Source organism: Sphaeramia orbicularis, chromosome 19 (genome assembly GCF_902148855.1).
Source record: "Sphaeramia orbicularis chromosome 19, fSphaOr1.1, whole genome shotgun sequence".
NCBI classification, from domain to species: Eukaryota; Metazoa; Chordata; class Actinopteri; order Kurtiformes; family Apogonidae; genus Sphaeramia; species Sphaeramia orbicularis.
The window spans coordinates 11,301,598-11,317,251 of record NC_043975.1 but is presented as its reverse complement, the minus strand read 5'-3'; the positions used below and the strand labels follow the sequence as shown (position 1 = coordinate 11,317,251).

Genomic DNA, 15,654 nt, shown 5'->3' with positions numbered 1-15,654 from the left:
ACTTTATTGAAAATGTATATGCATACAAAACATAGAGAAATTAAAAAAAAAAACATCAACATGTCAAAAAGAAAAATCGTTCAACAGACACAAAAAAGAAAAGACAAATAATAATAATAATAATAATAATAATAATAATAATAATAACTTAAAATGTAAAGATCTGAGAAAAAAATTACAACAGAGTAAATTCATTCCATTTTAAAGAATTGTTTACAAATTGTCGAAGTGTTTGTGCATTTTTTTTTGTTTTTGGGGCTAAATAAATCCTAGTGATTGAATATATTTTTCAAACTCTACCATGAAGACTTTAAAATTTGGGTGTGTTTTGGCATATTTACTTTTGTGTATGTGAAAGTTTCCAAATAAAATGATCAGATTAACAAATAAAATTCCAAATTATGTATGTCATGTTCAAATATATAAGTACATTTTGAGATATTATAACTATATTTTCATTACACCTAAATATAAGAAGGTTTTTAATTTTAGACCAAAAGTCAGAAGAATGCACACAAAGAAAAGAATAGTGTAAAAGTGTTTCAGGATTAGAATTACAAAAAGTTACATATGCCAGAAACTCTACATAAAATAGCGCTAGAGGGATATATGTTGTGTAAGATCTTAGAAGTATTATTTTAATTTTGTTCATAATACAGAATTCATAAGGTAACCTATGCCAATAATTTTATCCTCATATGACACAGTCTGACCTTTATTTTTTCTGACGGTACCTGAACGTATCAATGTGTCTGGGTTCCTCCTCTTCCAAGATGCTAGAGGATTGTATGTTGTTTGGCAACTATGTGAAGAACAACACGTCCGTATCAAGTCTGTATAATATCAACAAGTCAAGATGGAAGACGAAGCAAAGATGCAAAAGTAAGACGGGTTAAAAAGAAGTGTTTGTTTTCGGAAAGCGGACGGATGGGAGCTAGCTCGTCGGCTAACAGCGTTAGCATGAAGAATTGGCTGTTAGTGCAGTATCTGGTCCAGTCGTTGTAACCGGACTGTATATTATTATAACATATATATTACATATTTTATACTAATATCTATATTAACGAATACCTAGACTGCTAATGTCAATTTTCTCTAAGCTGATAAGTGTTGTTTTATTGACAAATTTGTGACCAACTCCGGTGACCTCTACTAGCTAAACCTCATTTAAAAAATGTCATATTTAACGTTCACCTGAAAATAACCGTCATATACACCAACGACAACACAATATTATGACATAATATAATTTTAGGACTTTATCTTGTAACTTCGGCAGTACATTTTGCCCGAAAATTGTACTTAAATTGAAGTGTTCAAGAGTTAAAGTTGCCTATGTGTTGTGAAATAAACCAAAGTTGTATTATCGCGATAACTTAATTTTCTGTCCGACTCCATTTATTGATCTAAAAGGATTAAATGCATGAAAAAAGAAACACCATTTATGTTTACATGTATGTGCCCATTGAAAAACATTATATGTCATTCTGATGTTTAAAGGGTTAAATGTCACTGGGTGCAACGTCTGGTTATGACTGTCACATGCAGTCACATTCAATTGTATGGGATTAATGTAATTTACAGGAAAAAAAAAAAGGATTTTTAACTTCATTTTAGGAGTTAACTGACCTTATGAAACAGAATTATATGTTTATTGTGCAGAAAATTCAAAGGACATGTAAATAGTAAATTAATGTTAATTCCTGATGTGACATTTTTAACCCTTTCATGTATGAATTATGAGAACTTTAATTAATATTTTTTTTCTTGAGTGTTTTTATTCCTCTTTAAGGATGAAAAAAGCAATGCGATTGAATTTTTTTAATGAACTATTTTTCATGGAGTTCCAAAAATGTCCACTCAGCTGGACACCATGCATTTAATTTTTGAAGCAAAGAAGCATGTCTTTAAAACTCATCATCAGAAAGTGATATACTGTGTGAAAACTATGAAATAAAAACATTTCTAATGCTGCTAATCTGATGTTTTCTCACATTTTTATCATACTCAAATACTAGTTGTTACACATTTCACGGAGATAATATCCTCCTGAGACCCAGGAAATTGACAATTTTAGCTTTTTTACACTAAAGAATTGTCTTGTTTGGAAACTGCATGATACAACAGTTTTTTCAGATGCATTTTTAAAATCATTTTTATTTATTGATTGATTTTTTTAATGGAATGCCCTTTGCAATGGACATCATTTAAGTTAAACTGTCAAACTTTTGTCCCCTATAGAGGACAAAATTCATTGCTGGGTCTCAGGAGGATATGCAAAAAAAACAAACAAACAAACAAAAAAAACCTTTTTGTTTCAGAAAACTGTTAATGACAGTCTAATAACAATTAGAAATTGATTTAAACTAAAACATGCTACTGCAGATCAGGTTTATCAAGAACAGCAAAGTTACAATAATTGTGTGTATGGCAGTGTTTGTGATGATGCGTAAGCGTCCACTGTGTTGGCTGATTTGGAACTAAAACAACAAAACCCATGAAAATACAAGAGAACAGCTGTAGAATAACTGTCCACTGGAGTGACCACTATGCATGAAAGGGTTAAGGCTGCAGTGAATTCATGTAGTTGAAAAACATTAAAATAACTTCATATTGGTTATAATTTTGTATTTATGCATGCATAGCTTTCTTAATTTGAAGAATTGCTTTAATATTCCTATAAATTAACCCTTTCATTCATGAATTATGAGAACCTTAGTCAATATTTTTTTCTTGAGTGATTTTATTTCTCTTTAGGTGTGAAAAAAACAATGTGATTGAAATTTTTTTATGAACCTGTTTTTCATGGTGTTACAAAAATGTCCACTCAGCTGGACACCATGCATTTAGTTTTTGAAGCAAAGAAACATTTATTTATAGCCCATCATTAGAAAGTGATATTCTATGTGAAAACTATGAAATAAAAACATTTTTAATGCCATTTTCTCACATGTTAGCGTACTCTAATACTAGTTGTTACTTACTTCATGGAGAAAATATGCAAAAAAAAAAAAAAAAAATCTTTTTGTATAAGAAAACTGTTAATTACAGTCTAATAACAATCAGCAATTGATTTAGTGCAGATCAGGTTTATCAAGAACAGTAAAGTTAGTGTAATGGTATGAATTGCAGTGTTTGGGATGATGCATAAGCGTCCACTGTATTGGCTGATACAGAACTAAAACAACAAAACCCATGAATATGCAACGGAACAGCTGTCCTCTGTAGTACCACTGTGCATTAAAGGGTTAAGCTTTCAGTGTAACAACAATCACATACTATTTAACACTATCATAAATGTACGACAGTATTACAGCTGATTATTGATCCTTTGTGTGTGTTTTGCAGATGTCATCTTTTGGATTTGCCATGGGAAGATGTACTAGTCCCACATATTTTGTGCTATTTGCCATTACAACACCTTGTCAGCCTGCAGAGGGTCAGCAAACAGTTTCACAGCCTCATCCAGGTGTATCTGTCCAACTGCAGGACCTTTGACCTGTCTTTGGTACGTACACAAGTCAGAAAGACATGATAATTCTGCAGAAATGTAGTACTACACACTACAAATACAGCAGCAAGTAGAACATGAGCATAATAATAACAATACAGTAATTAATTAACAATTCACAGTAGTAATTGGACTTGTTCAGACCTGGCATTAAAGTTTGGGACCTGCTCATAACTAGACAGCTCTTATTATTTAGAAGATTATAGAAGATGTTCAGATCACATAATAGAGTACAAATCCATAATCATGATTTAAGTTAGTCAGTTTAGTTTTATTTCAAGCACATAGAATCATCAGATAACAAAGAACCACACAACATGGTCAAAAAAATTTTTCGGCGCTTGAAAAGGAGTAGGAAGAAGTGTAACTTATAGACACCCACCCCCCTTTTTACAAGCTAATAATTACATTAATTTTGCTTCCTTTGCTTTAACACACTTTTTTCTATATATTTTTACAATAACACAAAGGATCCGTACAAACTATTCACATACACATTTTTAGTTACCTCACACACAATCAGATTTGCATAATTAACCTTTTTTTAATATAAACTATAATATTTATATGCACTTTAAGTATTTACTACAAATGCAATCATTAATAAATGTGATATATCTTCTTATGATAGTCTGTATTAGTTATTTAATTACAAATAGGCAACATAATAGTATCATATATTTATGCATAAGGACTTGAAGTTTGAGCCATCACTGAAGCGTATGTCTTGAGACCCAACACAACCCCTACTCATGTAGTAGGTAACTGTTGAGCAGCACAGTGAATACAATTAGCAGAGAAACTTTTCAAATCCAGCCTGTTCACCTTAAATTACAAGGAAGCACAATGTTTTAGCTCAAGATGATGTTGATAATTTAAATATAATGTACTGTATCTACCTATAAGTAAGAACTTCTGTGCATTTACTAAAAGTCACTGTAAGCAGACCATTTCTTGTGAGCCACACCTTTGATTAGCATTAGAAACTCAATCTGCGTCAGAAGTCCTGTCATTTTACCTCTTCACCCTTTGTATTTACAGTCATTTAATCCCCTGCTGTGACGTATTGAGCCTATACATGTTTCACACTCTAACACTGGAGGGAATACACTTGACAATGTTAATCAGATTAATTTCTCATGGTAGCTTAGCCCAGCCCCTTTGCCTTCTATACTGCTCCTCAAAAACTGCATAGAATTTGGGCAGTCTAGGAACGTTACATGTAAAGTTGTATTTGAGCACCTATGTCTCCACTAAATTTAATAAAACACATCTGAACCAGCCATAATTTCCAAAGAGTTTTTTGTGCACTAGTCATGTGTAGAAATAGTAAATAAAATGTGTAATTTCAATTAGTTTCATTCATCTGTTCAGTTATTATAAGATCACAACAGCTCAAATAATCTTTGATGGATTGATTGATGTATTTAATAAAATAAATAAAGAAAACATCTAAGCATAAAACATACAATACATATTTGAAAAGGAGTGAGAAGAACTATAACTTATAAACTCCCACCCCTTCTCCTTAAATAATTAATAACCAGAAAAGCACTCAGAGAGTGCAGACCTCCGCCAAGACAGATCAGCCCCCCCCCATCACCACCAAAATTTAATCATTTGTTCCTTGTTCCAGTATCAACATTTCCTGAAAATTTCATCCAAATCCATTCATAACTTTTTGAGTTATCTTGCTAACAGACAAACAGACAGACAGACAAACCCCAATGAAAATATAACCTCCGCCATTACACTTGGCGGAGGTAATAACTAGAAAAGCACTCAGAGAGCGCAGACCTCCGTCAAGGCAGGTCAGCCCCCCCCCCACGATCACCACCAAAATTTAATCATTTGTTCCTTGTGCCAGTATCAACATTTCCTGAAAATTTCATCCAAATCTGTCCTTAACTTTTTGAGTTATCCTGCTAACAAACAAACAAACAAACAAACAAACAAACAGACAGACAAACCCCGATGAAAACATAACCTCCACCGTTCCTTGGCGGAGGTTACAATAATAATCTTTGCCTTGTGACTGTGCATTAATTTTGAAAACCTATTTGTAAGTTCTTAAAGCAGAGGCTGCCTTCTCCTCTGTTGTGATGTTCACAGATTGGACCATGCGTTCCTAGGGAAGCATTTTGCTCCATGTTGAAGGACAACAAAGTTCTACAGAATCTGTCAATCCAGAACTGTTCAGACTGGATGACCGACCACGAGCTGCTGCCGGTTATCGGCCAGAACCAGCATCTGCTCAGACTGAACCTGCATGGCTGCCTTTGGCTCACCCGCCATTCCCTGGTGGCCGTGTCCTTGAGCTGCACACACCTGCAGCACCTCGGCCTGGCCCACTGCGAGTGGGTGGACAGCCTGTCCCTGCGCAGCCTGGCTGACCACTGCAGGGCGCTGCAGTCCATCGACCTCACAGCCTGTCGCCAGCTCAAGGACGACGCCATCTGTTACCTGGTCAAGAAGTGTTTGGAGTTGAAGTCGCTTTCTCTGGCAGTTAATGCAAATGTCACTGATGAGTCGGTGGAAGAAGTGGCCAAGAACTGCAGGGGCCTGGAGCAGCTGGACCTGACAGGCTGCCTGCGGGTCAGGGACCAGTCCATCAGGTACATCATCCGATATCTCCCCTTTTATTTGTTTTTTTAACCCATGAAAACCCAGTGTTACTTTTCTGGCAGTTCCCAAATGAATTTTTGTCTCTATGTAACCTTTCTTAAGTGATTTATCACCATTTATTACAATATTATTCTCTGCATTTTGCATTTTTCATTGTAAATCATTTATTTTCTTGTATTTAATTTCCTATATTTAGTATAATTTATGAAAACTTCTAGTAAATTCATAGGTTATTATATCAAAACAGAGAAAACTGAAGAAAAAGTGAATTGTTCAGCAAATATATTAATAACTAAACATAAAACAAGTGTCTCCATCAACTGTCAATTATCAAACTCCATGGGTTTTACTGGTGCATCAGTGTTGTAGAGCAGGGATTTCCAGTCCTGGTCCTTGAGAGCAACTATCCTGCATGATTTAGATCAGGGGTGTCCAATCCTGGTCCTCGAGGGCCGGTATCCTGCATGTTTTAGATGAATCCCTCTTCCAACACAACTGATTCAAATGATAAGCCTATCATCAAGCTCTGCAGAAGCCTGATAATGACCGTCAGGTGTGCTGGAAGAGGGAAATATCTAAAACATGGAGGATACCTGCCCTTGAGGGACCATAGTTGGACATCCCTGATTTAGAAGTTTCCCTCTTCCAGCACACCTGACGGTCGTTATCAGGCTTCTGCAGAGCTTGATGATAGGCTTATCATTTGAATCAGATCTGTTGGAAGAAGGAAACATCTAAAACATGGAGGGTAGTAGCTCTCGAGGGCCAGGATTGAACACCCATGTTGTAGAAGATGATAGTGTTTCCACGTTCACTACGGAGCCTCTGAACGTCCAAATGGGTCATATCTGATGACCATGAAAAGATGACAAACTGTATTTTACATCAATTATTTACAAGTATTGATAGGATTAATGGATCAACAGGTATTAACAAGTCTAGATCAGTAGATGCTTTTGGTTGTCAGTAGTGGTTTGGGTCTTTATGGGTTAATCTAATATATTCCAGCTAACTGTTAGGGTTTCTCTTCATGCCACTTCCACCTCACCTGTAACATTCTTTTTGTTCACAGGACTCTTGCAGAGTACTGCCCCAAGCTGCAGTCCCTCAAGGTGAATCACTGTCACAATGTGACCGAGTCAAGCCTGGATCCTCTACGGAAACGCAACGTCGTGATCGATGTAGAGCCGCCTCTACAGCGAGCGCTGGTGCTTCTTCAGGATGTGCTCGGATTTGCTCCCTTTATCAATCTGCAGATATAGCCAAAAGGCCAAGTGTCAGCTCACGGTGCACACAGAGAGGTCTTATCTGCTGTTAGGGGTGGGTGGTCTGGTCTTACAGATGTCCGCAACCTCGCATTTCAGTGAATCGCACACACGTTAGTTTATGTCGTACCAAACCTCAAATCATAACTTCATAGGAGAAAATGTAGATTAATGCTACTTTAACAATGCATTTGAGCTCTAAAAGTCTGTTTTTGATAGTTTGTGATGTATGGTCTCAAAAGCAGCAGTTTAGTGGATAAAGGTCTTCTTAAGAAACCAAAACAATTGCAGCTGAGTGAAGCAATGGAGAAGTTGACAAAGCATTATCGAGGTAGCAAATGTAGGAGCACTTACTTTTTATTTTACCAAAATACATGATACTGTTTAAAGTGATAGAAACCTGGATATTAAACATACTTAGGCTGTAGATCCACTCCATTGACAGAAGACTGGAGGAGAATTGACATGCGATGAACTCTATTTATCCCCTATTTAATTGGCCTTTCATTTAATCTCAAATAAAATTTTATGGAGACAAAAATCAAAACAAATAATTAGTTCATTATTTACAGGACCGCTATAGTCATAAGCAGTGATAGGGTCGAGCCGAAGTCAGTCGTAACATAATTTTCAGTCTGTTTGGTGAAGAGGGTGACCTGACTGTAACGTAATATGCAAACGAAATATCCCATTAAGTGTCAGAATTTGACCAGTGCAAACTTTATGATCTCCTTTTAAAGAAGAATACTTGAATTTTTATTATCTTATGATACTAAGTTATTGTTCCGTGCCGACTGTACTCATTAAGTCTTAATTTTAATTATCTCATAAACTCAGGTATTGAGATGTAAAATGGTAATAGCTCTATCTCTAATGTTGTGTTTTAATCCATCGTCTGTACATTTCAAAATGGAGCAGAAAGAGTTTAGTTCAAACACACAGATAGTTACAGTCTGATCTTTTGACCAGATCACCCACACATCTGTTGTATATATATATATATATATATATATATATATATATATATATATATATATATATGTAGTATGTGTTAGATTTTGGCAATTTTGAAACAAGCAGTAACAATAAATGCACAAACTCTTCTAGCAGAGACTTTTAACAGCAGACAAGCATTGATAGTCAGTGCTTGGTTTCCTTTGTTCCTTTTAGTTTTTTCAGCTGCGTCACATCGGAGCAATATTAAGACAATTCAACAAGACGTGGATACGTTGCACTGAAGTTTGTACAGCGATAAACTGTGTCATGACAAAAGAGGCTTAATTAAGATGGAACGGACAACGGTTCATTTGCAAACGACTGAAGAAAGCCATGTACTTTTAAGAGTAGCTGCTTCATGTCCAAACAATGTCTGATTTGTTATCGCTCTTGGGGTACGTTCACACTGCAGTTGAAAGTGACCAAATCTGATTTTTTTCCAGTCTTCTGCAACTTCAATCGGTGCACAAACATATGGAATCTGATGTTAGCATTTCAATGTGGTCCTTAATCAGATACTGGTCTGAGATTTTTCAACGTGACCTCAGTCTGAATCATGAGGAAAGGACTTTTTTTCCGAAATGAAGCTGGCGTGGCAGCGTCTTAAAATGTAACTAGTGCGTTAACCTGTGGGTATCCATGGGTTCTAGATGTGGTAGTTTTTCTGCTGTTGTGTATTCGTTCATCTTGTACCGCATTTGTCCAGCAGCCACCGCCAAAGAGTTTTAGGTATAGCCATGTGATTGTAAGGCTATTGTATTCCAAAATTACTAATATATCCCCAAATATTGGTCCTATCAACTTGCCGTTTTCGCTAGTCTGTTCCTTGACCAAAAATTCAAAAGTATGCCAAATTGCAGCAGTCAGCTCTCGGGATTTTACGTGAATCCTGAGACACATACACACACGCACACAGAGGCACTTGGCTTTTATAATATAGATATCGGTAACGGCCACCGGATACTGCAGAAAAATGCAGGCTCCCAAAGTCAATCATTCATTCCCCCAGGATTCATTGTGGTCTCATCCATTTTATTTTCAATTTCTTATAAGTGATCTGGTCCATCTTTAAATTTATCCTCAGTTAATCAGATCTCAGGGTGAAGAGGGTTTGATGTCTGCCATGTCTGGCTTTGATTGGCAGGTCTGTATGATGGCTCACCCACCTGCCAAGTCTGACTTTAGGAGTTTTGGTTATTTAAAAAACATAACAAGCCTGTAAAAATACTGTCTTACACAGTTTTAGATAAAGTTTCCTATTTTACAGATTAGCATTAGCTTCTGTTTAGCATTAGTTCACCTATTACCCCTCAGCTTCCAGCAATTCTGTGCTTTTGTCCAAATATGGTTCTTCTAGCTCCAGAAGCTACCATGAAAATAGCCAAATTGCAAACTACCATCAAAATGGCAGTTTAGAAGTCAATGGGTGTTGTCACATTTTGCTAATTATATACAGTCTAGGGCAGGGGTGTCAAACTCATTTTAGTTCAGGGGCCATATTCAGCTAAATTTGATCTGAAGGGGGCCGGACCAGAAAAATAATAACATAATAACCTATAACTAATGACAACTCCAACTTTTTGTCTTTATTTTAGTGAAAAAAAAAAAAAAAAAACATTAAATTATGAAAATACTTTTATAAACTATCAAAAAAAAAAAACCCGAAAAAACTGAAATTTAAATTAAAAAAACGTAAGAAAATTTAGTGCATTTTAACAGTATTATGCCTCAGCTTATCATTTCTCCATGTGCATTATGGATCAGATCTACAAAGACACTAAACACTGAGGAACAGGAAGAAAAATTGTTAAAATTGTGCTTAATTTTCTTTAGACATTTCAGGTTCTTATTTGTTCAGGTTATTCACATTTTATTGTTACAGGATAGTTTGTAAATGTAAATATTTTCATAATTTAATGGTATTTTTTGCACTAAAATAAAGAAAAAAGTAAGTTGTTAATTCTAGATTTCTTTTGGCTTAATTGAAGATTTTTTTTAACTTAATTGAAGATTTTTTTTGGCTTAATTCAAGATTTTTTTTGCTAAATTTGAGATTTTTTTTGGCTTAATTGAAGATTTTTTTTAACTTAATTGAAGATTTTTTTTGGCTTAATTCAAGATTTTTTGCTAAATTTGAGATTTTTTTTGCTTAAATGAAGATTTTTTTTTTTTTACATAATTCAAGTTTTTTTTTACTTAATTGAAGATTTTTTTGGCTTAATTCAAGATTTTTTTTTTAACTTAGTTGAAGATTTTTTTGGCTTAATTCAAGATTTTTTGCTAAATTTGAGATTTTTTTTGGCTTAATTGAAGATTTTTTTTTACTTAACTGAAGATTTTTTTTTTTTTGCTTAATTGAAGACTTTTTTTACTTAATTGAAGATTTTTTTTGCTTAATTGAAGATTTTTTTTTACTTAATTGAAAAAAAATTTTTTTTTTGGCTTAATTCAATTCAAGACTGTGGAATTTTTGCACTTGGCAAAAACATTCCAGGGGCCGAACTGGACCCTTTGGTGGGCCACATTTTGCCCCTGGGCTGCATGTTTGACACCCTGGTCTAGGGTAGAAGAAGATTTGTCACAGCTCTGAACTGAAGGGAGTCACAGGCTGTAAAATAGTTCTTATACAGCATACACTCAAAACTGCAAGGCAGGAAAATGTATGTAACATGTATGACTGAGAAGGTTTGCATTGTCGTGTCACATGTAAAAATCCAGTCTTTCTGTCACATTAGGCATCCACCAATTGTTGCTGTTTCCAATGTCATTTAAATATTGACTTATTTTAATGTTGGTCACATCCTGATGTAAAAAAAAATACTTGATATTGAACAGGCAAACAAAACATACTCATTCAACTGTAACATCACCTTTTATTTGACTGTAAGTAAAATTAGCCATTTGGAAGTTCAACTCAAAGAGACATCACTGGGTGAATCGGTGCAGGGACCGGGTTATGGCTCTGGAGAAAAAGAACCAGTCAAGCAAAATGTACTTGGCAGACGGACAAAAAAACAAAAAAACAAAAAACATCAGGGTTGAAATGGGACTGAATCAGGTCTGAGCTGCCCAGCAACAGAGGAATGTTAAGATTGAATGGTTTGTTTTGTATGGCTGATAATCAGTATCTGAAATTACAGATACTATAATTTAAAAGTATATTGAAGAGAAATTGGAAATAGTTATTGTTGTGTTGAAAGATACATTTTTTTTCATAGGAAAATGTCTTGTTAAATAGTAAAACACTGACAGAAACCTCTTTACACATACATATAGTTAATACTTGCATATTTCAGCTTAAAAGTATAGTTTAAGGCTTTAACTTATAGTGGAGTGTCTTCACTGTGTGTATTATACTCAATGGACTGATCTGAAAACTTGTTATTTTTTTTCTTTTTTTTTGTGGATGCGGTTCAGTTCAGGAGCCACATTTTGGAAAAATAATGCAAAAAAAAAAAAAAAAAATCTGATGTGAGTAGAAAATCAGAATTGAACACTAAGTCTGATGGTGTGAATGTAGCCACATTGGTTTAACCAAAGCACTTTGTTGCTTTGCTGGTTTTACTTTGTGGTATTCACATTGTACTTTATCTCATCCTGTGTTTCATTTTGAAACATTTAAAAATGTTTGAGTTTTAATTAAACATTTTTATTTTGCATGTATGTGCCAAAATAAAGGGCCAGTTCAGCCAAATCACATAAAAACCTTTTCATTGTTGCTTTAAATGGATTTTTATAATACAGGTTTGTCCCAAAAAAAATTGACATCATTTAAGATGTCCATATTGGAGTGACTACATGGTCAGGAGAAATGATACTTAATAGTATTTATTTTGGACATAAAATGTTTTTTATTCTACACATTTTCTACAATTCTACAAAAAAATGTACAAATGAAAAATTCTGAGGGATGGTAATTTTATATGGTTCCAAAGTTATTACTAATGTTCAATGTGTGTGCCATTTGTGATGTAGTACCCTGAGTTTAGGCGTACTTCAATACACAGAACACCTTTTCTGTTGCAGTAAACGGCATGTCTATTCCTGAAAGTAGAACAATAAAAATGATTCCACTTTTGAGCAAAAAGAGCAAACAAATTATTAAGTGATGAAATAATGTCACATTTTTTGGGATACCTTGTATATTAATATTCCAAACACTCACCAGCAGGGGGAAGTCTAGTACCAGAACACACTTAGACTACAAAAATCGAAATACGAATGAACGAATGATACACGGATTCATAATAACTTTATACCTTCATAAGCCTCATAATTAAACTCACCCTTGTAGAAGAAACACTGCCAAATCCATGTATCATTCGTTCATTTGTTTTTCAATTTAAAACCAAAAATCAAAAAAACAAAAATACGACTCGTTTTTTTGTTTTTCATTTTCAAAACCAGAATGAAAAACGGATAACAGTTTGTTTTTCCATTTCCCGATTTTGTGCTCAAATGAAAAATGGAAAAAAAAAAAAAAACGGATAATGTCCGTTTCATCCGATTTGCTATTTTCAGTATAGTTAAGTTGTCTGACCCGGAAGTAGTCGTAACTTTGGAAAAATAAACAAACGGAATCATGGCCGGACTGGAGGAATATTTTGCTATAATTAAGCAGCTGTTTATCTCGTTAATTCAGAAAAATAGAGCTGAATTTATTTTTTTGTATGAATGCAATACGCTTCTGAATCAAACAACTGCTTAATTATAGCAAAATATTCCTCCAGTCCGGCCATAATTCCGCTTGTTTATTTTTTCCCTAGTTACGACTACTTCCGGGTCAGACAACTTAACTATATTGAAAATAGCAAAATTGGATTAAACGGTCGTTATCCGTTTTTTCCATTTTTCATTTGAGCACAAAATCAGGAAATGTAAAAACGAACTTATCCATTTTTCATTCTGGTTTTGAAAATGAAAAACAAAAAAACAAATTTTAAATTGAAAAACGAATGAACGAATGATACACGGATTCTGCCATGTCAGCATCAAACTCCATTCATTTCATTTAGAGCTGAGTCCTGTGGAGAAAACCACAGTGTTTCTAGCTTTTATCACCAAATCTAAGTCAGGATCAAACGACAGCACTAGAACTGTTCATATTCAGGATGGTCTTGGCAGTGAGTTCTTCCATCTTAGGATTCTGTTTTGGCTTCCGACCACAGCCACAGTGTGCATTTGTACTTTTTCATTACTCATTGAACTGTGGCCGTTTGGACTTCCCCTCCAACTGGATGTCTTCAGTTTCGGCCATGACTTGCAGATGACGAGTATCTGAGAACAGGAGGACTACATCAGCTGTTCTCAACTAAGAGCTGATTAATGCTCTGGAGCAAAGGCTGGATCACAACCTACCTGGAGCTTTTAGCCAAGTCACAAAATAATAGGCCTGTAACGGTACATGTACCGAACCGAACCGTTTCGGTACGCACTTGTTCGGTTCGGTACACAGCTGTACCAAAACGGTACAGTATGATGAGAAAAAGAAAAAGGAACAAAAGACGTCGTTTGACGCGGAACTTTAAATCCGCGCAAGTTTCACACAGACTTAAAAAGGAGCACACATTGACCTGAAATATGAAATAGCAGCTGATATAAGGTAAAAAAACAACAACAAATATGATGTGAACCTGGAAGGAAGAGACTGAAGACCCTCCACCATCAATACAGTCCAGTTTGGATCAGTTCAGGTTCAGGTGAAAGACAACAACGAGGAAAGAGATGTTAATAAGACGGACGTTGTTTGGCCCCTAGGAACTACGGTAGTTCTAAAACACTGACACTAGCTCTGTCTGTCTGTCTGTCTGTCACGCTGTATAATAGAGGAATAAATAGAACGTTGAAAGTATGTAAAGTTTCACTTTTGTTTCACGACAGCGTTCGTTATGTTAGTTATGGACCGCACCCCCAGGTATATAACTGCGTGCCCCCCCTACCCCCCTGCTCCGAAAAAAAAAAAAAAAAAAATCCCCCGTGCACACAGGCACACACAAATACACACAGTGTCCTAAACAGTTTGTTCTCTGTCCTAAAATAAATAATTTGGTTCATTGTGTTGTCAGAGTTTCTCTTCAGTTTGTTTAAACAGAATACCAGTTTACCCTCTTGTTAATGTTACACTTCATGTGGAATTTTTATGTTATTTTTATGCAGAATGTGAACTGACAGAACTGTGATTAGATTTTTCTTGTTTGTTCGAAACTACCTTTCAGGGAAAAGTACAATACTAATGTTTAAAATACATTTAGTAATATTAATAATTTATTTTATTTTCTATTTGATTTGTAGCAGCAGAATTATATTATTCCTGTTTTTCTATATTCGTCTCCAAAAATTGGGGGAAAAATGTTTTAAAAATTCATAAATGCATTAATAGACATTTTGAGGGGTTTTCTTTCTTCCCATACCGAACCGAAAAAAAACGAACCATGGCTTTGAAAACCGAAAACGTACCGAACCGAAAATTTTGTGTACCGTTACAGGCCTAGTGCTTATAAACCATAATTAATGAGTATTCATATCAGAAATATGCTTTATAAATAATGAATTCAGTATCTGTTAATGCTTAACTAATGGTTCATAGTGTGTACTTATTATAAAGTGTTACCCAGATTCCTTTAATTCCTGTAATTCACTTACACTTGTCAAACATAATTGTTTTTATCACAGCTCTGTCATGTGTGTAGTTAGTGACAGGAGTTCACTGTTTCTGACACAAGGTGGCAGCAATGAGTCAGGATTAAAATGTGTTGTGTGGGAAAACTGCAGACCTCCAGTACATCCACACTATAGGAGTCTACAGTATGAAACACATCCAGATACCCTCAACTGTGTCAGACTCTATTTGTGTAACTTGTTAAGCTAATTATAATAAGATAACATCCTACAGTCTTATTTACACAGATGCACACACACAAAAAGGACTCTATTCTTCCCCTTGTTGCAGCAGCTCAGTGTTAAACATTCCTCTTATAGTTTTCTCTTGTGGTATGACTAACAGACTATTTTGTAACTTGTCTTTGTGACAACACAACAGGTCTATTTTCCACTTGATGGCATGGTTTCCCCCATCTGCTGTGGGCTGTCCACACGCTGAATGTGCACCAGCAGAGAGTTGTGTTTGGAGGGCTTCAGGGATCGACCGGCATCCTTCTGTTAGCTCTGCTGATCATCATATCGCACTGCTGTGCCTCGCAGGAGACATCGCAGTGTCATTAGTTATAAAGGAAATCTTGAAATTTCAATTCATGCGGC

The 15,654-nt window shown here is 35.2% G+C and overlaps 1 protein-coding gene across 1 annotated transcript; it reads left to right on the top strand.

The window, feature by feature from the left end:
• The first annotated feature begins 794 nt into the window (after nt 1–794).
• Nucleotides 795–8,131, top strand: fbxl15 (F-box and leucine-rich repeat protein 15). Its single transcript, XM_030163022.1, has 4 exons — nt 795–882; nt 3,349–3,508; nt 5,624–6,126; nt 7,209–8,131. Exons 1-4 carry the CDS (start codon nt 857–859, stop codon nt 7,396–7,398), a joined length of 879 nt encoding a protein of 292 aa, XP_030018882.1. The 5' UTR covers nt 795–856; the 3' UTR covers nt 7,399–8,131.
• The last annotated feature ends 7,523 nt before the right edge of the window (nt 8,132–15,654 follow it).

Excerpts from the sequence above, each read along its gene's own strand:
- fbxl15 (XM_030163022.1), top strand. The coding sequence starts at position 857 with ATGGAAGACGAAGCAAAGATGCAAAA. Across the intron at positions 883-3,348 it reads GACGAAGCAAAGATGCAAAA|ATGTCATCTTTTGGATTTGC; the intron begins GTAAGACGGGTT and ends TGTGTTTTGCAG. Across the intron at positions 3,509-5,623 it reads GGACCTTTGACCTGTCTTTG|ATTGGACCATGCGTTCCTAG; the intron begins GTACGTACACAA and ends TGATGTTCACAG.